This window comes from Mus pahari, chromosome 2, assembly GCF_900095145.1.
Source record: "Mus pahari chromosome 2, PAHARI_EIJ_v1.1, whole genome shotgun sequence".
Taxonomy (NCBI): domain Eukaryota; kingdom Metazoa; phylum Chordata; class Mammalia; order Rodentia; family Muridae; genus Mus; species Mus pahari.
In genome coordinates this window covers 152,940,700-152,961,502 of record NC_034591.1, presented here as the reverse complement: position 1 = coordinate 152,961,502, position 20,803 = coordinate 152,940,700, and the positions used below count along the sequence as shown (strand labels likewise).

General features: G+C 41.7%; 1 protein-coding gene across 1 annotated transcript in view; it reads left to right on the top strand.

Annotated features, from left to right (window-relative positions):
- The window catches only part of Slc15a5 (solute carrier family 15 member 5), a 76,312-nt gene that overhangs the window by 39,658 nt on the left and 15,851 nt on the right, over positions 1 to 20,803 (top strand). Inside the window, exons 6-7 of the mRNA XM_021191540.1 lie at positions 3,695 to 3,877; positions 8,979 to 9,110. Coding sequence (XP_021047199.1) covers positions 3,695 to 3,877; positions 8,979 to 9,110 — 315 coding nt within the window. The remainder of the gene's footprint in view (positions 1 to 3,694; positions 3,878 to 8,978; positions 9,111 to 20,803) is intronic.

Sequence of the window (20,803 nt, the reverse complement as noted above, 5' to 3'; positions counted from 1 at the left end):
TTCTCGAGTCAGCTTATTTTTAATATGCCCGAAGCAGTGCAATGGCTGGGTGCTTCCAAACCTCCCCATGGCTAACACACTCTCCCCTTCAATATCTCTGGTTGATTACATTACTGTATCTATATTTAAGCCTTGCTGCCCTGGACCCTGCTAGAGTCACTTTTCCCTTTGCACCTACATTTCAGCCATCTCTTCCTCCTACAATTTCCCTCAGTGGTCCATCTCTTATGCCCTTGTCATGGTGGAATCCTTCTTCCCTCTCTCCTGCTTTTCTTGCCCTGGGAGTCCTAAAAGTCCTGCCTCTGTTCCCTGCCCAGCCATTGGCCTCTGGCAACTCTATTTCTGGATCAGAGCCAAATGGAGACAGGGACCCTCAGTGCAGACTTGTGGGTTCCATGTGATGTCAGGAGCCAAATTAACACAAATAACAGTAGAACTAATCCCCAACAAGTACCTCTCTGAGATGTGTCTGAAAGAGGGCCACATATATACTAAGCTTATGTTCTACCGCTGGGCAATGTCTTCAAAATGCAAGTTACAATGAGAAATCAGGTCTACATTTATTTCTAAGATGTCTTAAAAGGACATATTATTGCATCTTGGTAAAGCACATTTCAACCATTGTGTGGTTGATCCAGGCAAACTCAATGGAAAACATAAAAAGTCTATTATCACTTCTTTATTCTTTTATTAAAAATATGGTTTTTCTCTCACATAATATATCTTGATTATGATCTTCCCCTACACCTTCCAAGCCCTCTCCATCTTCCGTTCCATCTGGATCCATTCCCTTTCTGGATCTCATTAGAAATAAAAAAGAATACCAGGCTTCTAAGGAACGGTAGTAAAATAAAACAAAATAAAATATAATATGATAAAATCCATCACACCAGAACTGGACAAGATAAACAAACAGAAAGAAAAGAGCCAAAGAGAAGGCACACAAAAAAAAATCAAAGATCTCCTCATTCACATACTCAGGAATATCATAAAAACACTAACCTAGAAGCCATAACATATATACCCTGTGCAGACGCATGTAGGGCTTGTGCATGTCGCCTCCGTCTCTATGAGATCATAGGGGCTTTGATCACGTTGATGTCAAAGGCTTTGTTTCCCTGGTGTCCCCCATTCCTCTGGCCCATACATCCTTTCTGTCTCATTTCTCACAGAATTTCCAGATCCCTTGGGGCTAGGGGGCTGATGGAGATGCCTTGTTTAGGGTTGACTATTCCCAGGTCTACCACTTTCTGAAAAATAACTGGCTTGTGTCTACTTTAAAACAAAACAACAAAAACTCATCCTTCCACTTTTCCATATTTAATTTTTGAATTCCTGATGACCAGATGTTGAACATTCCTAAAACAATTTAGTTTGTATCACAAGACTCTTTCTTCAAATGTCTATAATCTTGAGATTTTTGTCTGCTTGGTTGGTTGGTCAGTTGATGGATTTGTTAGTTGGCTATTTGCTTAGGAAACTGGTTGACTAGTTGGTTGGTTGGTTTCTTGGTTAGTTGGTCATTTGCCTGGCTAATGGTTGAGTTTTGTTCCTTTAATTCCTCCTTTACCTTCTGGTTTTTGACCTAATCTTTTAGAATTTATGACTGAATGTAGTAAAACTACTGGCACACAGTGCTGTGGATAAAGTGTATATATACACAGATGAGACTTATCAAATTTCATTGAATTGTGGGAATCTTCACCCCTCAAAAAGACGGGATGGAGAGTGGATGGTGTATTCCACTATGGAGAGAAAACTCATTCTATGTCTTATGTTCAGAAAACCCCTAATGCTCAGAGTAAGGCATGAGTGATGGAGGGGCTTGCTGTCCAGAATCCTAATTTTCATTCTCATCCTTCCACCCCAAGTCCAAGGTCACCTTATGTAAATATGGAGTTATCTCCAGTCCCTCATCAGAGGAAGAACAGGAATGTGAGTTCTCACCTATCCTTCATGGTAAAAACGAAACTTTGAGACATATGTGGTAGGTATGTGTATAGCATGTATATGTATGTATCTTGTATTATATGTATGTGTATAATATGTATATGTATTGTATGATTTGTATATGTAATTATGTGGTGTGTATGTGTACTGTGAGGTGAGCATATGTATGCATGTGGCATATATGTGTACAGTATGTATGTGTTATGGAGTTTGTACATCTGTGTGAGGTGGAGTACATACCCATGCATTCACATGTGGAGGCCACAGGTATGTGTCATGTGGTATAGTCTGTCAATCTCTATCTCATTTGTTGCATTGCTGAAGAATTTCATACATGTACACAATGAATATTTATCCAATCAACTTCCTGTTTTCTTCCCCTTCAATTCTTCCTCTAAACAAGATCACAACTTTTCAGTCTCAACTTCATGTGTTTTTCTGTTGAAACACAGATCCCACTTAGTGATGCTTGTATAAATTGTGGGTCCATCTACTGGTGCATTAATTGCTTCTCCATGGCCACAGGAGTGAAGAAAACTGACTTTCCATACAATACAATACAATACAATACAATACAATACAATACAATACAATACAATACAATAAAACAAAACAAAAACAACAGATACTAGTATGTTTGAAGGAAAAGGGAAACAATTACTGCCATTGGTGCACACACTATGGTATTAGGTATGAAGAATCCTCAAACAGTTAAAGATCGATTGCCCATGTGACCATATGCTAGGTCACACCTTGGCCTACACCCAAAGGGCTCTGGACCCTGCTGTAGACATACTATTTCAGCTCTGTGCATCTGTCTCCTGTTCACCATATCCAGGAAATGGAAACTTCCTGCATGCCCTTCAAGTCCTGGATGGGTAAGGAGAATGTGGTACATATACGACATGGAATATTATTCAGCTGTGAAGAAAACTGAAATGAAGCTGGATCTCTCTGATCGGAAGCTTGTTGGCTGAAGTCTGTTGAGTCCTGTTGGCTAGGCTGGACAGCCAATGAGCTCACAGCATCTGTCTGTCTGTCTGTCTGTCTGTCTGTTACTTCAAATGCTGGGGACACACTTACATATGTTCTGCTTTTCGTGGGACCCTGGGGACTCAAACCTGGGGCTGTCCTGTTCATGGCCAATGCTAAGCCATCTGCCTACCTCTTCTTTACCTTTTTCATTAGCAGTTTCCAGCCTTCAGTTGCCTATTAGGTGAAATGAGAGAAACATCCTTTGAAACTGATCTATGGTTCTGCATTCCTGGATTCTGAGGCCAGAGTTTCGACAAATTTGACCAGCCTGGGCTTCAGTACGAAACCTTGTTTCATAATAAATAATGGGAAGTTACTTTTAACTAGAATTTTATGTGTGGATTTAATGTTAAAATATATTGCAGTGTCAACTGAAATCTTCACTATTTGTGACCAGGAGTCTTTATAATGTTAACCGGACAATCGTTTATGTAAATCCCACAACTTCCCTACAAAGTGAGCATGATTCCTGGGCCTTATAGCTCCGGAAAATGACAATAAGCTTAAGCAGCAAGCATAAGGCCCAGGAAGGAGTGGATTGAGCAAAACGGAGTCACCACAACCCTTCAGTTCAAGAAGCACCCAGGAGGTTGAGGTGTAAGGAACGGTTGTGTCTAGCGGGTGTGTGTTAAGCATGGGTTAAAGTGCGTTAGTGTGCGTCAGTGTGTGTCTAAGCTCTCTTTTCCTTTTGTTTTTTTTTTTCCTGCAGTTGCAGGTAACATTTGTGCAGCCTCCTCTGTGGCAATGGCCGGCTTCCTAGAAATATACAGAAAACTTGCCCCGGAGCAGTCTCCTCCAGGCAAACTTTTCTCTGTTTCCTCCATGGCCTGTGCCTATCTGGTTCCACAGTATGTGCTGCTTGGAGTGTCTGAAGTCCTGGTAAACCCAGCTGGTGAGTATCTCTATCAGTGAATGCTTCGAGGGGAGCACTTCCCCTGGCCTGCATCCCCAAAGATGCCAAAGAAAGCTGTCCTCACCCTCACTTAAAACAATGTCTCAATGGCCTTTGTTCTTCTATCTATAGCCTACTGTTAATTCTGTTTGGGTATAGGAAAAGGGACTTGCTAACCCAATTAAAGCCAAGACCCTTTGGTCAGACAGAAGTAGACAGAAATGAACCTGGAAGACCATGAACTATAGCCTGCTTTGTGAAAATTCACCCTCCACAATCCCTCCCTCCCTCCCTCTAACTCAGGCACACTCACAAATGTGCCCACCCAGAAGTGGTTCATGGACTTTGAGAGTATATAAACATGCAAATGAGATGAGAATTTGATGTAATTTACCTAATAACTCGATGTCTTCAAATTAAATTACCCTAGATTAAGTGTAATCACCAGTCTATCATAAGACGTGTTCAAATTATGTTTATTAAATATCAGAAGTATCTAGATTATCTCAATTGTTTACATTGATTAGACTAGCTGCTTTATACTGTACCACAATATTTCGAGAACTTCCGGCAATGTAGGCATATGTGTGTTTGTGTGTCTGCACACTGACCAACATGACCTGAGAAGCTCATCTTCCTCATGGCTCCTCACAGAGTTATAGCTACACGCAAGTCAATCGCATTACACTTTACTGAAAATATTTTCACATGTTTTAACTAAAGAAAATATATGTATTATGATTTTCATGTATGTTTGCTTATATATATGCACTGTGCATGCAGTGCCTTTGGGTGCCAGAAGAGGGCATCTGATCCCCTAGAACCAGGGTTACAAATAGCTGTGAGCCACCATATGGTACAGGAATCAAACCTGGGTCCTCTAGAGAACTACCAATGCTCTTAACCACTGGGCCATCTCTCCAGTCCCTGTAGCTATCTTCATATACCCAACATCACCTGTTTCCCCACAATTTTATGCATAACTATCCTAAATTAAATTCTAATAATTTCATTTTTGCCTAAAATCTTTGATAAGTCTACTATACTCTGTGTTATTCCAAAGTTCTCTATGTATATATTTAATATATATATATATATATATATATATATATATATATATATATATACACACACACACAACATATATATATATACACACACACAATATGCACATATATGATACCAGAGCAATTAACTCGAAATTTAAATGAATTAATGGAATTTGTCTAATCGTAGTCATGAACATATTCACAGTTCTTTTCCATTCTGTAAGAACATTTCATTTATTTACTCCATGTGAACCATTTAGTAGGTTTTGTGAGGGGAATACCGTGGTGCAGTCCAGCCAAGAATACACAATACCAACACAGCCACATTGGCATCTGTGGTCAGCCCAATGTTGTCTCTAGAAACAAGTCCTTGAAAATAGATAAAATCCAAGAAGGCAATGAATGATTCCATGACAGAAATTCATAGCCAGCCCAACAAAAATGAAAACTTTCAAACCGGGTGGGTTTTAATGGTAACAGTATCTTCTCCTGCTGACTCATCTGCCTAGAAACTTTCCAGTCACCACCAACAACGGAAGCACGAAAGAAGTCAAGACAAAAACCTATCGAGACAGCTTAATTGTGGAACTTACAGCTTTTTCATTGTTGAGGACCTGAACGAAGGCAGGAAAGAAAAAAGATGGGAGGCGCCCAGAGGAGATTAGAGCGCAGCCACAGCCAGGCCATGGTCAGGGAACCTTGACCATGTAAAGTGACCAGTAGATAAGAGTTTGCAGTTCAGTCTCTCTGTTAGTTGTTCAACTATTTATTGTGGTACACACCAAGCCATAGCCAATGTGTCATGAAGGATACCTCATGTTTTAATACAACTTGGTGTACGTGGGTGCCGCCGGCCTGGACACTTTGCCACTGCAGCTCTCCGGTCCCTAAATGGTGACTATGATGTAAATGAATTGGACATTAATAGTTCATGGAAGACATCAGTGGGAAATGGGCAAAGAAACCAAGATTTGGATGAATCAAAGGATGGTCTATATTATCGTAAGGTGGCCAAGGGCTAACACAAGTGGTACTGGAGACTGTGAGGGGGAAAAGAGTCCGTCAATTTAGAGGATAATGAACACGATTGACAGCTGACAACATTCAAGAGAAGTCTAGGATACTGTGATATGAGATTCTGGGGTGAAGTCTTCAGGGATAAGGACAGACTGATGCTCTACAGGTCTGATGGCGTAAGCTCCCTTTCGGGGATTGTGGTCTTTCATATGTTCTAAACTGCTTCTCATCAAACACAACTAACACATTTTCAACTGCTCCAGAAAAACTGGAGTGAAAAATGAAGACTTCCGGCAATGACTTCCCAGTAGCAGGTGCCTCAGGAAGGTGGTTATGTCTCCATATGCTACGGAGCCCACAGGCGCTGCAAGTTTATCGCAAACCATAGCCTGCTGCTCTCTGGAGGCACGTTTTTAGCTCTCGTTGGCAAAAAAAAAAAAAAAAAAATACCAGTTTCTATACACACTTTGAATATTTTGTTTACTGCGTCTCCCTAGCATAGTGGTTATTTTAGAGTAGAGGCTGACTTGTTGATAGCATCAGCACCATCACGGGCTACAAGAAGCATCTTGGAGCCTGAAAGCGTAAGTTGATGAACACTAAAGTTGAACAGGATGAGAACGGGTGATGAGGCACTGGAGATTTGGAGATCTGAAGGCTTGGGAAGCTAAGTCCTATAAAAGGGAACTGGAGGCTTTCAAAAAAATGACTAAAACGACACCAAAGAAAGATTAACCAGCAGGCAGAGAGCTGGCAAAGTGCATTCATGAATTATATACCGCACCAGAAGCTCTAGCAAGAGAAAAGCACCGGATTAATAATTAAGTAGCAGAGTAATCATGGTCTCCTGCGTCCTGCTTCTTCCCAGGGAAAGGAATCAGCCCACTTATCCTTCCAGGATTCGTCTTCCAGTACTGATGGTGAGCACGAGTCAGAAGACAAATCCATGGCAACTGAAATCAACTCTTCCCAGAGCTTCATACACACACGCAAACCTTCCTGAAAGTAATAGAAGGCTTGGCCTCAGGATCCTGTTGGTGACTTGTGCTGTATAGAACATCTGGAGAGCGTGGCCACCAATATTAGCTGCCCTTCTTGGCAGTATGTTATTTACCTACACTGTCTTCATCCCCAGCCAAGGTTTGCTCAGGTGAGGGTCTGGGTAATGCTGCACATTCTGCTAGTCCCCCTTCTGGAGCTTAAATCAGAAAAGGAAGAGACACCTCTTCCCATCTCATGCCCACCTTCCAGTTGCTTTCTTGGAGCATAGGCAGGGACTTCCCTAAATGTTTATTGGATGAAGAAATAAAGGCAAGTGGGAGACACATAGAAAATAAACCAGAAATGTTGTACAATTGTGGAAAAGAGCACTGGTGTGCATTGTCTATAAGTAAGTTCATCTGAAGGGCTGGACAAGAGCTGGAAGGTGTCTCTGCAGGTGAACATGCCTGTCAAGCCTGAGTTCATTCTTCTCTGGGAGCTAAAGTGAAGAGGAACGAACTCAGCCCAGAAAGTTGTCCTCTGAGCTCTGCCCGAATGCCGTGGCCCCTGTGCCCACCGACACACTTTAATCAATGATAACATCATTGGGGGTGTGGGGTGCTGTGCTGGACAAATACAGAGCTTTTCTAGGGAAAGTACAAAAAATAATCAAGTATCCCTTACTGGCCAATCTGGTTTAGGTGATTCCTTAGTTGCGGCCCCTCCTCTCAGGTGACTTTAGCCTGTGGTATACTGACAATGTAGGCTAACCAGGACATGGGCAATGTATATAAGTGGTTTTCTACAGTGCCTTGCACAGAAGGATAAATATTGCTTATGATCTTCATAAATATGTTTATATATTTAAAAGATAATCTTAACCTTAACACAAAAGCTCACAACTGGTCAAAGTGCAGAGAACAGCAGCAACCAGTGGAGCGAGCGCTCTGCCACAGAGGGAGCATCTACTTCACATTCTTCCCAAGGCTCCGGGACCACTGCTGAGGAGGGGGTGGAAAGACTGTAAGAGCCGGAAGTTGAGGCGGGCCAGAGAGGAAGAGTCTTCTAGATGCGACAGGAGCACTGCTCCCGTGAGCTCACAGCAGCTGTGGCAGCCGGCACAAAACCTGCTCATGATCGAATATGTCAACATTCTAGCATGAAATGGGAAGGAATGCATGGGTCTAAGTCCCCACCCCTAGCAGGATGGCTTCTGGGAAATGGAGAATCAGCCTTCTTTAAAGGTGTGTTTTTCGGTGGGTCAGCCATGTTCCAATGGATGGCACTAAATGCAGGAGTGTGTGAAGAACACAAACTTGAAATCCACAAGTCACTAAAAGACAAAAAAGGAAAATATGAAGTTGGAGGAGTAGGTGGGTAAGTAAGTGGTGTGTATCTGGAAGGAATTATGTATTATATGAAATCCTCATACAATTAATAAAAATATTAAAAGGGAAAATGAAGGTAATTAGGCTTACTTAATACATGCCAATCAGCATTAAACTCATCACTTTATAGGTAGCCCATCAGGTGCCACCACATCTCCCTGTATATGAGTAATGGGAATATTCCCATTTCAAAGAGGACGATGCTGATTAATCAACGTGTATATGTTCACGGGGCCAATACATCAAGGTCTTAGAGCACTCTTACTTAACTCCAGAACCCTTGTGCAAATATGCTACAGTAAATTCAAGTTTTCTGTAGGCCATGGAATCCCAGGCAGAGATTGCATGTCAGAGGTGATACGCAGAACGAGGAGTACCTTGATACAAATGACTCAGAGCATTCAAATATGGCTGAAATTTGGCAATGACATAACAGCTCTCAACTACCAAGCAATCCTGGTGGTTCCATGGCTTCATCCTCTCCTGTTTTATTCTCTGGCATTGTCTGTGAATTACATCAGAACCTGACTGTGCACTAACCTTAAAAAAGTTCAACCCGGGGATTTTGCTTATTGGTCAATTTGATGCATGACCCGTAGTCATTGGAACATGGTTTATAAAAGGGATGTATGTGAAGTCCTAAATGCTGGCCTCTTGTTCTCCCAGTCTCCATGGTAACTCACAGAGTCATCCCCAGCACCTTGAGAGGAGCTTCCATGGCTTTTTTGACACTGTTCCATGGATCTGCCTGTTTCGCAGGGGCACTGCTGATTGAGTTGGTCTATCTCATCTCAGAAGGTAAGCGCCCTTTCATCATATGCTTGTATACATTGAGCTGAAAACCAGAGAGCTGGGAGGCAAAACCATAAAGTCTTTTTATTTTTAATTGATCCACTTTTGCAATTAAGATAGAATTAAGATATGAAGTAGACTCTTGCTATATTCATTAATTTCTGGGAATTGTTTTTCTTTTGATAGGAGGAGGTAATTACAGAATGTCACTTCCCATGAGACAGTGTTGGCTGTCTTTGAAAGTGCACTTTGAAACTAACGGGTCATCGCATTTGCATTAGATCTCACAGTGAGGCCATGTTCAATAATGGCTGGTAGCTATTGCAGACAACGTGGTAAAGAGTTAGCACCTGCAGATATGTAGGGTTGCAGGGCACCCCCATGGCCTACTTGGCTCTTGATTGACCCCAAATGTTGTCTATACAACTGAGGAGAGACCATGAGGTAGCTAACAAATGATCTGGGAATTTTTCCCAGTAGAAATTTTGGACAAAGAAATAAAAAAAATATGGAAAATTCAGATACAAATGTTAAAAATACTCTAGTTTTAAGTTGGCCTGTGAGTGGAAAGAGCAGGCAACGTGGAAGTCATATTTAATGGTAACAGAGAAATGCCTTTACCTATTTTAAGCCTGCCAATCTTAAAATATTAGCTTAAAATGTCAATATTCCTTAGAGTTTATCTAAATGGGCTTTTTCTTACTTTAAGGAAAATGCCATTCACTTACTCTTTTCTACTTTCAAACATGATTTTGGTTGTACCCTTCAAATAATGTAAAGGAAGTAGTGATTTGTGTGGTCTCTTAAACCAACAGATTCAATGTACCCGCTTTTGAACTGTACAGAAAATAACCCCCTCAATGACAAATTCAAACACAGTCTCCACTCAAACACTTAAGTGTTCCAAGCACTGTATGAGGTATTGGGGTACCAGCACCAGCAAAATAAGCACTCTCCAAGCTTCTAGAAAATTCCTAGTAATTCAAGGAGACACTGTCATCAAGAACAATACATACAGTAGGTTTGGAAAAATCTACCAGTTTTAATTGTTTGGGTGACAAGGACACCCTTTAAATATCTGAGAAAGTTGAGCAAAAGCATGTATGGTACACTAACTGTGTCTCAAGACCCATGTCACAAAGAATGGTATAGAGTGTTGATGTGATTCCCAAAGAACTCAAATCCAAACCAATAGCATTTAACTCCAAAAGGTACCATGTTTAACCTCTGGTGGTCAGTTTAAAGAATGTCTTTTCAAGATTTTATAAATGACCTTAAGTCGCACCTAAACTTGCAAACTAAAACACTTCAGGTTTAAACATATTTCTTTATTTTATGTTACTTATTGAAAATAATTCTGAAAGTGTAAAAGATTTCTACAAGGGTGGTAAGATGGCCCCATGGGTGAAGGGGCTTGCTACCAACCCTGGATGGAATTCAACCAGAATTCCATCCCTGGATTGCACACGTTGGAGGGTGAGAAGGGAACAGTTTCAATGTGGCACTAAGACAGACACACAGGATAAGTAAATATCTAGATCAATGCACAAAGAGGGTGACAATAATCAGAGCTCATCTGATTAGAAGCTTTGTAGCTAGAAGAACTATAAAGTCAACTATTAAGCAGCCCGTGTCTTATATACATTGAAACTGTCTTTGCTGCTTTAGGCATCTTACCCAGAGTTAGATCAAACTTCCTACATTCTCCTCCAAATTCCTGCATTTTATCTACAACTTTGGAGATATCACTAAGCTCAAGTTCATTTCATCACTAGTACCAAAGGAGGCTCAGCAAACTGAGGTGAGATATAGAAGGGAAAAAACATCAACAAGGAAAAACAAAACGACAAACAAACAAAATCCAAACTGTCTTCACAAGCCAGCAAAACAGAACCTCACAGAGCGGCGTCATGAAAGACTGCCCTGACCTGCAGTGAACTCCACTGAAGCGGATGAGTTCTCCCACACAGCCAAAGTAACCAGGAGAAGCCTTCCTCGGCATCCTGTGTACGGCCATTACAGCTGCTCATCACCATGCCCAAGTTAGGCAGTATCAGGGACTGAGCCCATGTTCCCCTGCTCGCCAGACAAGCCCTCTGCCAGCCCTGTTGCCACTACACTGCCTTTTCTTGCCCATTCCCCTTCCCCTTTGGGCATTCGCAGGGATATTATTTGCTTAGTAAGCTTGATTCGCTTAATATGATGTTCGTCAGCTGCAAACATTGGCATAGCTCCATTCTTCTGGATGGCTAGAGAGCATACCCCTGTGTGCAGAACTGTGCATTCCCCTGTTGCACACCTAGCTTGTTTACATAGCTTGATATTGTGAGCCTATTGTAAACATTGATGAGCGAGTGTCTCTGTGACGTGATGGCTTGGGGTCCTTTGGACAAATACGTAGGAGTGATATAACTAGGTCACATGGTTGATCCATTTCTAGCTTTTTTGAGAAACCTCCATACTGGTCTCCACTGCAGGTGGGATCATTTATCTTCCCACTAGCAGTGTACAGGAGTTCTTGTTGCTCACTCTAGCGGTTTGAATAAGAATGGCCCCCATAGGCTCATATATTTACATTTTTAGTCATTAGGGAATGGTGCTCTTTGAGAAGGATTCTCTGTCTGTCTCTGTCTCTGTCTCTCTGTCTCTGTCTCTGTCTCTGTCTCTCTCTCTCTCTCTCTCTCTCTCTCTCTCTCTCTCTCTCTCTCTCTCTCTCTCTCTCTCTCTCTCTCTCTCCGCCCCCCTTACCCCTCTCCCAATGACTACCTTGGTCCTTGTGTCTCTTCACAGCAATAAAACAGTAACTAAGACAGCCACACCCCCACTCATGCCACACCCCCACTCATGCCACACCCCCACTCATGCCACACCCCCACTCATACACTCTACATTGTTGGTTTCTGACGAGGGCGACAGATGGACTCTCAGCATAGTTTAGATGTGTACTTCTCCAGTGGCTGCTGAGGTTAAATGTCTCTTCACATGTCTCTCAGTCATTTGTAATTCATCTTTTGCAAACTGTTCATTTCATTAGGCCACTTTTAATTGAATTGTCTTCCCGTTTAGTTTTTTCTTTTTTAATTCTTCACACATTCTCAATATCAACCCTCTGTCAGATGCATACCAGCCAAAGACCTTCTCCCAGTCTGTAGGCTGCCCTTTTGTTCATTTAATGTCTTCTTCCCTGTGGAAAGATTTCATTGAAAATCTAAATTGTCACTGATAGTCTGCATAGTATAGTAGAAGTTTTTATTTTCATTGTCAGATTTATTATAAAACTTCCATGTAGGCTGTAGCATTATGCTTGTTTTTTAAATACTATAATTAAAGTAGAAAAAAATGCTCCGGGCATCTCAGCTTGTATCTGAAAGAGACCTGATTCCCTCACCACGCCCAAATCATTTAACATACTAAGCAATGTAGAAGGAAGTCCCAAGCATAAAGATGTTATAATGACATCTTTAATTCATACTATGTATCCTCTGTCAGTGTACACATGAGATAATATTGATCCTATCCTAGACAGAGTAAAAGTTGGGGAAGCATAGTTTATATAATGGGCAAGGTTTTGGTGACCTTAAAATATAGGTTACCAGGAACACTTTCCAAATTGGGCTCTGAGGTCAGACCCTCTCTAAACACGTACTGGCATTACTACCATTTAAACTGGCAATTAGCTAATTCACTTTCTTCTTTCCAAAGCTCTTCTTTTCTGTTCACGATAAAATTGTATAGCATCAAATCATATCCCAAGAAATTAGAATCTTTCAGTTGGGTGATGCCTCGCATGGCCTAGAGTCTAACCTTGTGCCAAAACCAGAAACTGAGTCGGCCCCCTCGTATTCAGGAGACATCTCTCCGTGGAGATTGAACTCTGCTTGCCTTCTGTTGATAAGTATATTTCACAGACTAAACCTGACTTCTTACCATGTATGTTGATAAATATTCAGAGAAACCATGATAAGCTGAAGAACCGGTCAGACCGCCTCCATCTGAATAGAGAGAGGCATTCTTCCTGTCCTGTATCCATCGTTGTCATCATTGTCATTGTCATCATCATCATCATCATCATCATCATCATCATCATCACAAACAATTCATTATGTTGTTCTGAGAGTGAGTCACTAAGACCCACAGCTACTGCTCAGTAAACATTTCAGTCACCATCCCCTTCTGGGGTATAGAAAAGCCATCTCCTTTTCTCTTCCACTCCATAGCTCCTGTTCTTCCCCTGTCAGTCAGCATCTATTAAACAACCATTTGTCAATATCTTCAAAACTCCACTTTCAAATCCAAGCACAACATCAAAATAGGCACATACAGGACGTTCATCTGTCTTCTCTGCCTGCCTATGTCCACCAGCAGATAGAGCGTGTGTTGAGTTCTCTGTAGTTACATCACACTACTGGTCAATTAAAGCCTAACCCCCCCCCCTTTTCCTTGTTTTGGCAGTTGCTCTCCATTAAGCTCCACTCATCTGGGCGTTTTTCCCGCCTAATTAAATATAGGATGTTATCCTTCTTTTTAATAAGTGTCAACCCATCGTGCTGAAAAATAGACATTTTTGGAACTTGAGTCTGTCACCCAGTGAATGGCTGATCTCCCCTGTGTTGTCTGCGGGTTTAGTATGTAAGTCCCTCGACTTCTCCCAGGTAATTGATACAGTTGTTGAATTGGACAAACCTGAAAATAGAGCCCTGTGGATAATTCCCACAAACTTCATGGAAGTTAATGACAACCAACTCAATCCTCCCTTGTGGGTCTAATCATTTCCCAGTTCACCTAATTATGCTCATCCCACCCACGTCCCCTTCCTTCCCTAAATGACATCAAATGGGGGTCTTGTCATGTTTTACATTCCTATTTGTGACAACCCCCTTACCCATCATGATATAATTCAAGAAAGGAAATGAGTTTCGTGATATGCTCTTTTGATCCTGTGCTGGCTTACAGTGACTAATTAGTGTCCCCCAAAGGAAATGGCTCTTTGACCACAAATATCACTTTAGGTAAGTCATTATCCCTCTAAGACTGTTCCCTCTTAATTAAAAATGGGCAATACTTTTCGTTTTCCTCAGAGACGGTTATAGGATAAAATTAAACGAAGCATTTCAAAATTCCAATGCCAGGGTTTAGTTTTAAATACAAAACCATCACAGGCTGTTACAGTGCGTTCTCTGAACACTAGGTAAGCCAAGTCAGTCACGTGTTCAGATAGCTTTGTGGAACGGGATTGACCAGAATAACATGGTGATCTGTGTTCGAGAGCTGACACCCTCTCCGGTTCCACAGGGCCATTTACGGAGTTCTCAACCTTTAGGAATCCATGTCAGTCGTGGGGGGCGGGAGGAGGGGCTAGATCAGCTACCACAGTCTCCTGGCTCCAAGCTACATTAGTCATTTTTAGCACAGTGGTGGAGAAATGGTGTGAACGCGGTAAATTCAAAAGGTTTCTCAAAACTCAACTGTGCAGCGAGATAGCTGTTAGAGTGACATTTTCAGTACAAGTGAGAAATCTGATCCTTCCGAGATCGCTTGCTCGGAGCGTTTTTAAAGGAGAAGACGAGACTAAACCCGTCCTCCTACACTAATCACTTCAGGAACGGTTTCTCTAAAAGCAGCGATGCTAATGTAAGGCAATGGAAAGTCAGTCAAACCGCCTGTGTCAACTCCATCCCATTAGGAGCAAGATCAATTTCCTCAGACTCCTGACTCCAAACTCACCTCTTGACAAAAATAACAAAATAGAAATTCAGGAGGAAATGACATCTCAGTTATAGACGAGTTACAGGTGATGGAAAGTGCCTGAAAGAAACGGAGAAATTGGCCAGAATGAAGAGGTCAAGCTTCGAGTTCCCCCTGTCCCCTCGCTCTCACCTCCTCCAGTTTCAAGGAAAAGTACAAAGAATTTGGCTGTTTAATTCAAATCAAGACCAGTTTAAATTAAAAATGAGATCTTTTTAAATTCTCATTTAAATATCTACAAGAATTGAGGGCACTGACAGCCATGTCACCATGAATCACGGAGTCGCTCTGGAAACAGGGATTTGCAGTTACAGGGAACTTGAAAGGAAAAAAGACTTTTTCTGGGTGGAAAAGTATTCAACTGAATTTCTTGGGTCTGTGTCTTTTTCTAAGAAATGTGTTTCTTCCAATCCAGGTCTATAACTGGGCTTTTGATTATTGTGTGTGTTTTAAGATCATAGATTCTTAGACCGCGAAGTACAGAGCACATAGCCTGCTGCTCCCAAAGCCACCTGTGGCCAGGCCCATGTCTGAGTGGTCAAGCCCTCTGTGACTTCACAGGTAAATTCTGCTCATGCTCCTCAGCCACAATGAAGCACAGGGTCCTCCCGATGGGATAGTGTTAGGAAACTTGGGTACAGCTGGCTCTCCATCCTCAACCTTATATCCCACCCAAATCCATCGCGCTACCCAGGGATATTTGAGTTCATAGCAGTACCAAGGAGGAGCCCAAATTACCCATCAGGCTACAGACAGTCACCAACAACTGTTATTGGCTCGCAAAATTTAAGAAAGGGAATATAAGGGAGTGTAATATGTTTTGGGGGGTCTATTTTGTGGCATGGGGTGTGTGTGTGTGTGTGTGTGTGTGTGTGTGTGTGTGTGTGTGCATGTAGAAGTCCGAGGATAACCTCAGTGTGGGGCAGGATCCCTTTGTTGATCCCTGCTGTGTTAGTTTCCTGCAGTTCTGTCTCCAAGTCCCATCACCACATAAATGCCGTGGGGAAACCAATAGGTTTGGCTGTGCCTGGATTTTCACTGTGTTCTTGGGATTCAAACTCATGTCCTCATGCTTGCACAACAAGTTCTTACCCACTGAGTCCTCTCTATAGGCTTAACTTTTGTTTTTTGTTTTTTGTTTTTTGGTTGGTTTTTTTTTTTTTTCTGAGCTTAAGCCATTCCTTTAAAATGAATTTCCTTCCAAGACCTTTGTGAGAACTATAGGAAAAGAGTAACATGCTTCCCAAGTCACATGACACATAAATTGTATATAAACAAAGATGATGACTTCTGTCATTAAGATTGCTGTAGTTTGAACAAGGTTCCAACATCTTCCAGGTCAGTGAGGTGTATGTTGCATGCTGTTTGCTACAGTATTTCAATAATTCTTTAGGAAAGAAAGCATCCATGATGTGAAAACTCAGTTCTCACATTCTACCTGAGTCTCAGATGCAGCGGTGAATAAGGGGACATGAAACAGTCACTTTAGTCACGCAGGTGACTTGGACTCATATCAGAGATGACACCTCTTCTGCGTGGCAAATACACAGAGAGCAGGGTAAAGTCAGAGAAATGTGAATCTTCAGGGAAGAGAGGCTGGAAATGGTTCTAAAGCCAAGACTAGAAGGGTGTGTGTTTTTCTTCATGGTGAGTGAACCCCTGATCTAGTTCTGGTAAACAGTTTCTATGACAGGGCCTATAGTAGAGAATCATTGACTGTATGAAAGGAGCCCATAAGATTCCAGAATGCTGAAAATATGCAGCAATGGAGAGACTGACATAACACTGTGGAGTTATACGGAGGTCCAATCATTTGGGACCTTTGACTGACAGCCTAAATGTACTACATCATAAGACGTTGGGTGAATGACACCTCTACTGGTATTTAAAGACTTGTGTGGATGTAGTATGACTTTGAACAGGAGAAAAAAGATACACTCGGAAGAAGGAGAAGGATACAAAATAATCCAGGCAAATAAAGATATTAATGAAGCAGAGAAATAGGCCTGAGATGCAGCTCTGCTTCTGGGACGGAACCAACACCGCTTTGGGATGGTTTTGGAAATCAGTAAGTGCAGGAGGGAGGCAACGGAATTACAGAGACGCCAGCTGCCTAAGAGCTCACTGGATGGGAAAAGACTGTTTACTAAATGGAAAAGACTTGGAAGAAGAATGCGCTGCAACACTTAACACATGACGTTTGGTATACCGGAATATTGTCTAGATAGAAAGAGCCAACACTGAAAACAGGAAGACTTTGCCTAGGTATGGAAATACAAAAATGTTAGGCACAAAAATAAAATTCCAAGCCACAAGCCTGAATGAAATCACCAAGTATGAACATTAAAAGTGAGCGGGGGGGGGGATATACTGAGGCTCAGAGCTTAGATTTGAAGTATTCAAGAAGGTGATAAGAGAGTCTATCGAAGAAAGCTGAGGACAGACAGCCCTCCCTAGTGTGTTAATGTGTTAGGGGTAGCATTGTGTATGTGCATGTGCATGTGTGTATGCATGTGTGTATATGTGTGTGTGCATGCGCATGTGTGTGCATATAAGTGCACATGAACACCTAAGTATGCATATGTATGTGTGTACGTATATATGTATGATACATATAGGTATGTAGTGGATGTGGACATGTGTGGATATATGTATATTTCTTTCACTAAACCTAAGAGGTTATTTCAAGTGTATCGTGTCTTCAAAGGCTAGCGTGAAAGTGAGCCGGATGAAAAGGAGCTCTTGACATTCAGGTGCTACATGAAGGTCTCTCATAGCATCCATAGGGGCCATCTCAGTGATGAGGATGAGAACTAGACTGACATGGGCTGCAGCGTGTCTCGGTAAGCACGGATACAAAGGTGCTCTTTCGAAGGACGTAGGGCTGGGCAGATTTGGAAGATGAGTGACAGCTGGAAGGGTGTGTGGGCGAGGTTGTCAGACTCAGCAAATCAAAACACCGTGTGTGCGATTAAATTTTAATCTCAGATACAAAGTGAATAAATTGTTTAGTGTACGTCCCCATACACTACTGGGGACATAAATATGCAAAGCGTGATCCATACAAAATTGAAGACATACTTACCCTAAAGTAGAAAACTCCCAGTCCCAAAGCTCAACTGAGAAGTCCATGTTTCTGAGGGAATCTCATGCGCCAGCTCTAGCAGCTTTCATTCTATGACTGTGTGACTGCTGAGCACAGCCAATGTAGACAGAGAAGGAAAACATTACAGGAGAAAGGAGGGATTCAACGGCCCTGAAGCTCCAATGAGGAGGGAACGGAGACCCAGCCAGGCCTCAACACCTAGAGCTGGACTTCTTCCCACAAAGAAGGCTCAGGAGAGGATGGAGAAGGCAGGCAAGAACGCCAGCAGGCACCACCCCATCTTCTTTATGAAACGTGCAGCAAGCCACCGATAGCAGGCACAGGCTAAAAAGGCAGACTCTCTACACTCCAATGAATGTGAAGAAATATTTTTGCTTCTAAATATTTGAAAAAGGAGAAAGACTCTTTTTGCAAAAATTTAAAAATTATGAAGAATACTCTCAATGATTTTAATTGCAAATGAAGGAAAGGGTTCACAAATGAGCATCTATCTGCCAGACAAAACAAACTCAATGTCCAGAACAAGGAAGGAAGATGGCTCAGAGGCCAAGAACATGTACTGCTCTTACAGAGGACCAAGGTTCAATCCCAACTGTGAGATCAGGTTGCTGGCCACTGAATATAACTCCAATCTTCGGGTATCTGATGGCTCTGCGTTCATGGGCAAATACCCATACACAGACACGTAATTTAAAATAATATAAGGAAATCGTTAAAAATTAAATTTTGTTCTACCCATGAAAGTACTTAAATTTAGCATTTTATTATTTTTAGTAACTCCACTTAAGGATTGATTTATTAATTCACTCTACAAATATACATTGGGTGCCTACTGTGTGCAGGGACTGGATAGATGGTGAATTAATAATGCCCAGGCTGATGTTTAATTAACAAGAAGAACCTTACAGAAATATTTGACACTCAAATTAATATCAGATATATTCATTTGACTAATGCTATTACAATTACAGCTCATGGCTAATGGCATTATCGGGCTATTATCACAAAGCATTACCTCTCTTCTGAAACTCATTTCCATGATAATTCATTGAAATCATCAAGAGAACACACTATCTTGATGGGTTTTCCCTCCCAACGCTCTCTAGAAGGATGAATCCACCCTTATAAGAGAGCCAGTTATGTCAAACACCATCCAGACCCTTCTCCTTGCCTGTTCAGGCGAACAATGCCTCGTGATTTCTTGAACCATTCTGAAAGACATGGTGTCCCCTCCCAGAAACAGCAACTCGACTTCATTTTTATCCACAATTCCCAAGAACTGGAAATGCAAATTGAAGCCGAAATGCAGGGCGAGTAGAGAGCGGGGTTGAGCGGAGCGTGGGTCTGAGGCCGATTTCAGCTCATCTGTTCACTCAACAAATATTGATTCTGTCTCCTTTATTTGACTTTAGGCAAACAGCTCAGCCCTTCTGTGCCTCTGTTTCCTTGTCAGTAAATTAAAGGAAATAATAATTTGAGTTTCTATTAGATAACTATGAAAAAAATGATAGAAAAGTCAAAGTTAGAATACAGTTGTTAGGTATTATTTCCTTCAGGTATCATGAAAATTAATGTGTTTTAAAAATTAACTCAGGTAGGCGAGCTATGAATCTCAAATGAAGCATTTAAATCAGGTTACTGAAAGGAGAAAGGAAAGAAATTAACATTTATTAAGTGTCAGTTGTAGGCAGGTCTTGCTGTATGCATTCCACAAAGATATTATTTCACTAAATCTCCACAAGCCTTTGGGAGCAGATATTTGTAGCCCCAACATATATAAGAAGAAAATGAGCTCAGAAAACACATGAGTTACCAGGATCATATAGCCATGGGGGACTACCAGTTCCAAAGTTCTCTTCTCTGCCCTGGGTTTATTTCCCAGGGTGTAGAAGCTGGTCCACCTTGGAGAATGGCTTGTACATCTCTGTAACTGTGTGTTTCTTACACACACACATGTGGGTGAGTGGAGGGGGACAATACACCTAAAATACATCACGGTATACACACAATTCAACTTACCTCAACAGTCATAGACACCTGCTCACTCTCCAGTCCTATCAAATCACTTTTTAAAGATAATAATGAAGGCTAAAAGAAATAATCGGTCAGGATCCAACTGCCTTTTGAAGACATTCCAAAAGATGTCCATCAAACGTTTTCAGTTCTTTTGCTTCCCAAATGAACTAGTAACTAATACAAGGGGGATCACAGCAATGTCCCCAGAAGGGACAGAGATTGGTTTACAATCTGAAGGAATGGGAGGTCGCATATAAAATATCAACATGTACCTTCGAGATATTTTGTGGTTCCCTTGAAGTTATACCTCACCAGAGCTAGGGACAGCAGACCTTGGATCCAGCTTGTTCTCTTCATGGCTCGGGAGGGGATACTGGGGCTTCTATAACAACAGTTCAGTTTTATAGTTAACATACATGTTCTAAGGTGCAGCTTCAAGTCTGCTAATGACCTGCTCGTACAGAGGTGCAGGTGGCAAAAACCCAGCACTGGATCATTCGATTTTTCCAGTGTTCTGCTGTAAACATAGCATGTGCATAACTAAGTCCACTTATAATAGAGGTAGGCAGCTGGGTTTGAAACGATGGTGCACAGCAAACCTGCCAGGATGGCTCAGTGGGTAAGCACACTTGTTACTCTTCCAGAAGACCTGAGTTTAATCCCCAACACCCATGTCATGACTGCCTATGACTCCAGCTCCAGAGGATCTGACAACCTCTTCTGGTCTCTGAAGGTCTCCTCCCCACACACACATTAAAAGTAATGTTTAAATCTAAAGTTGATGGACAGATTATTCCCATGAATTTTCTTCTAATAGTCTCCTATTTGTACA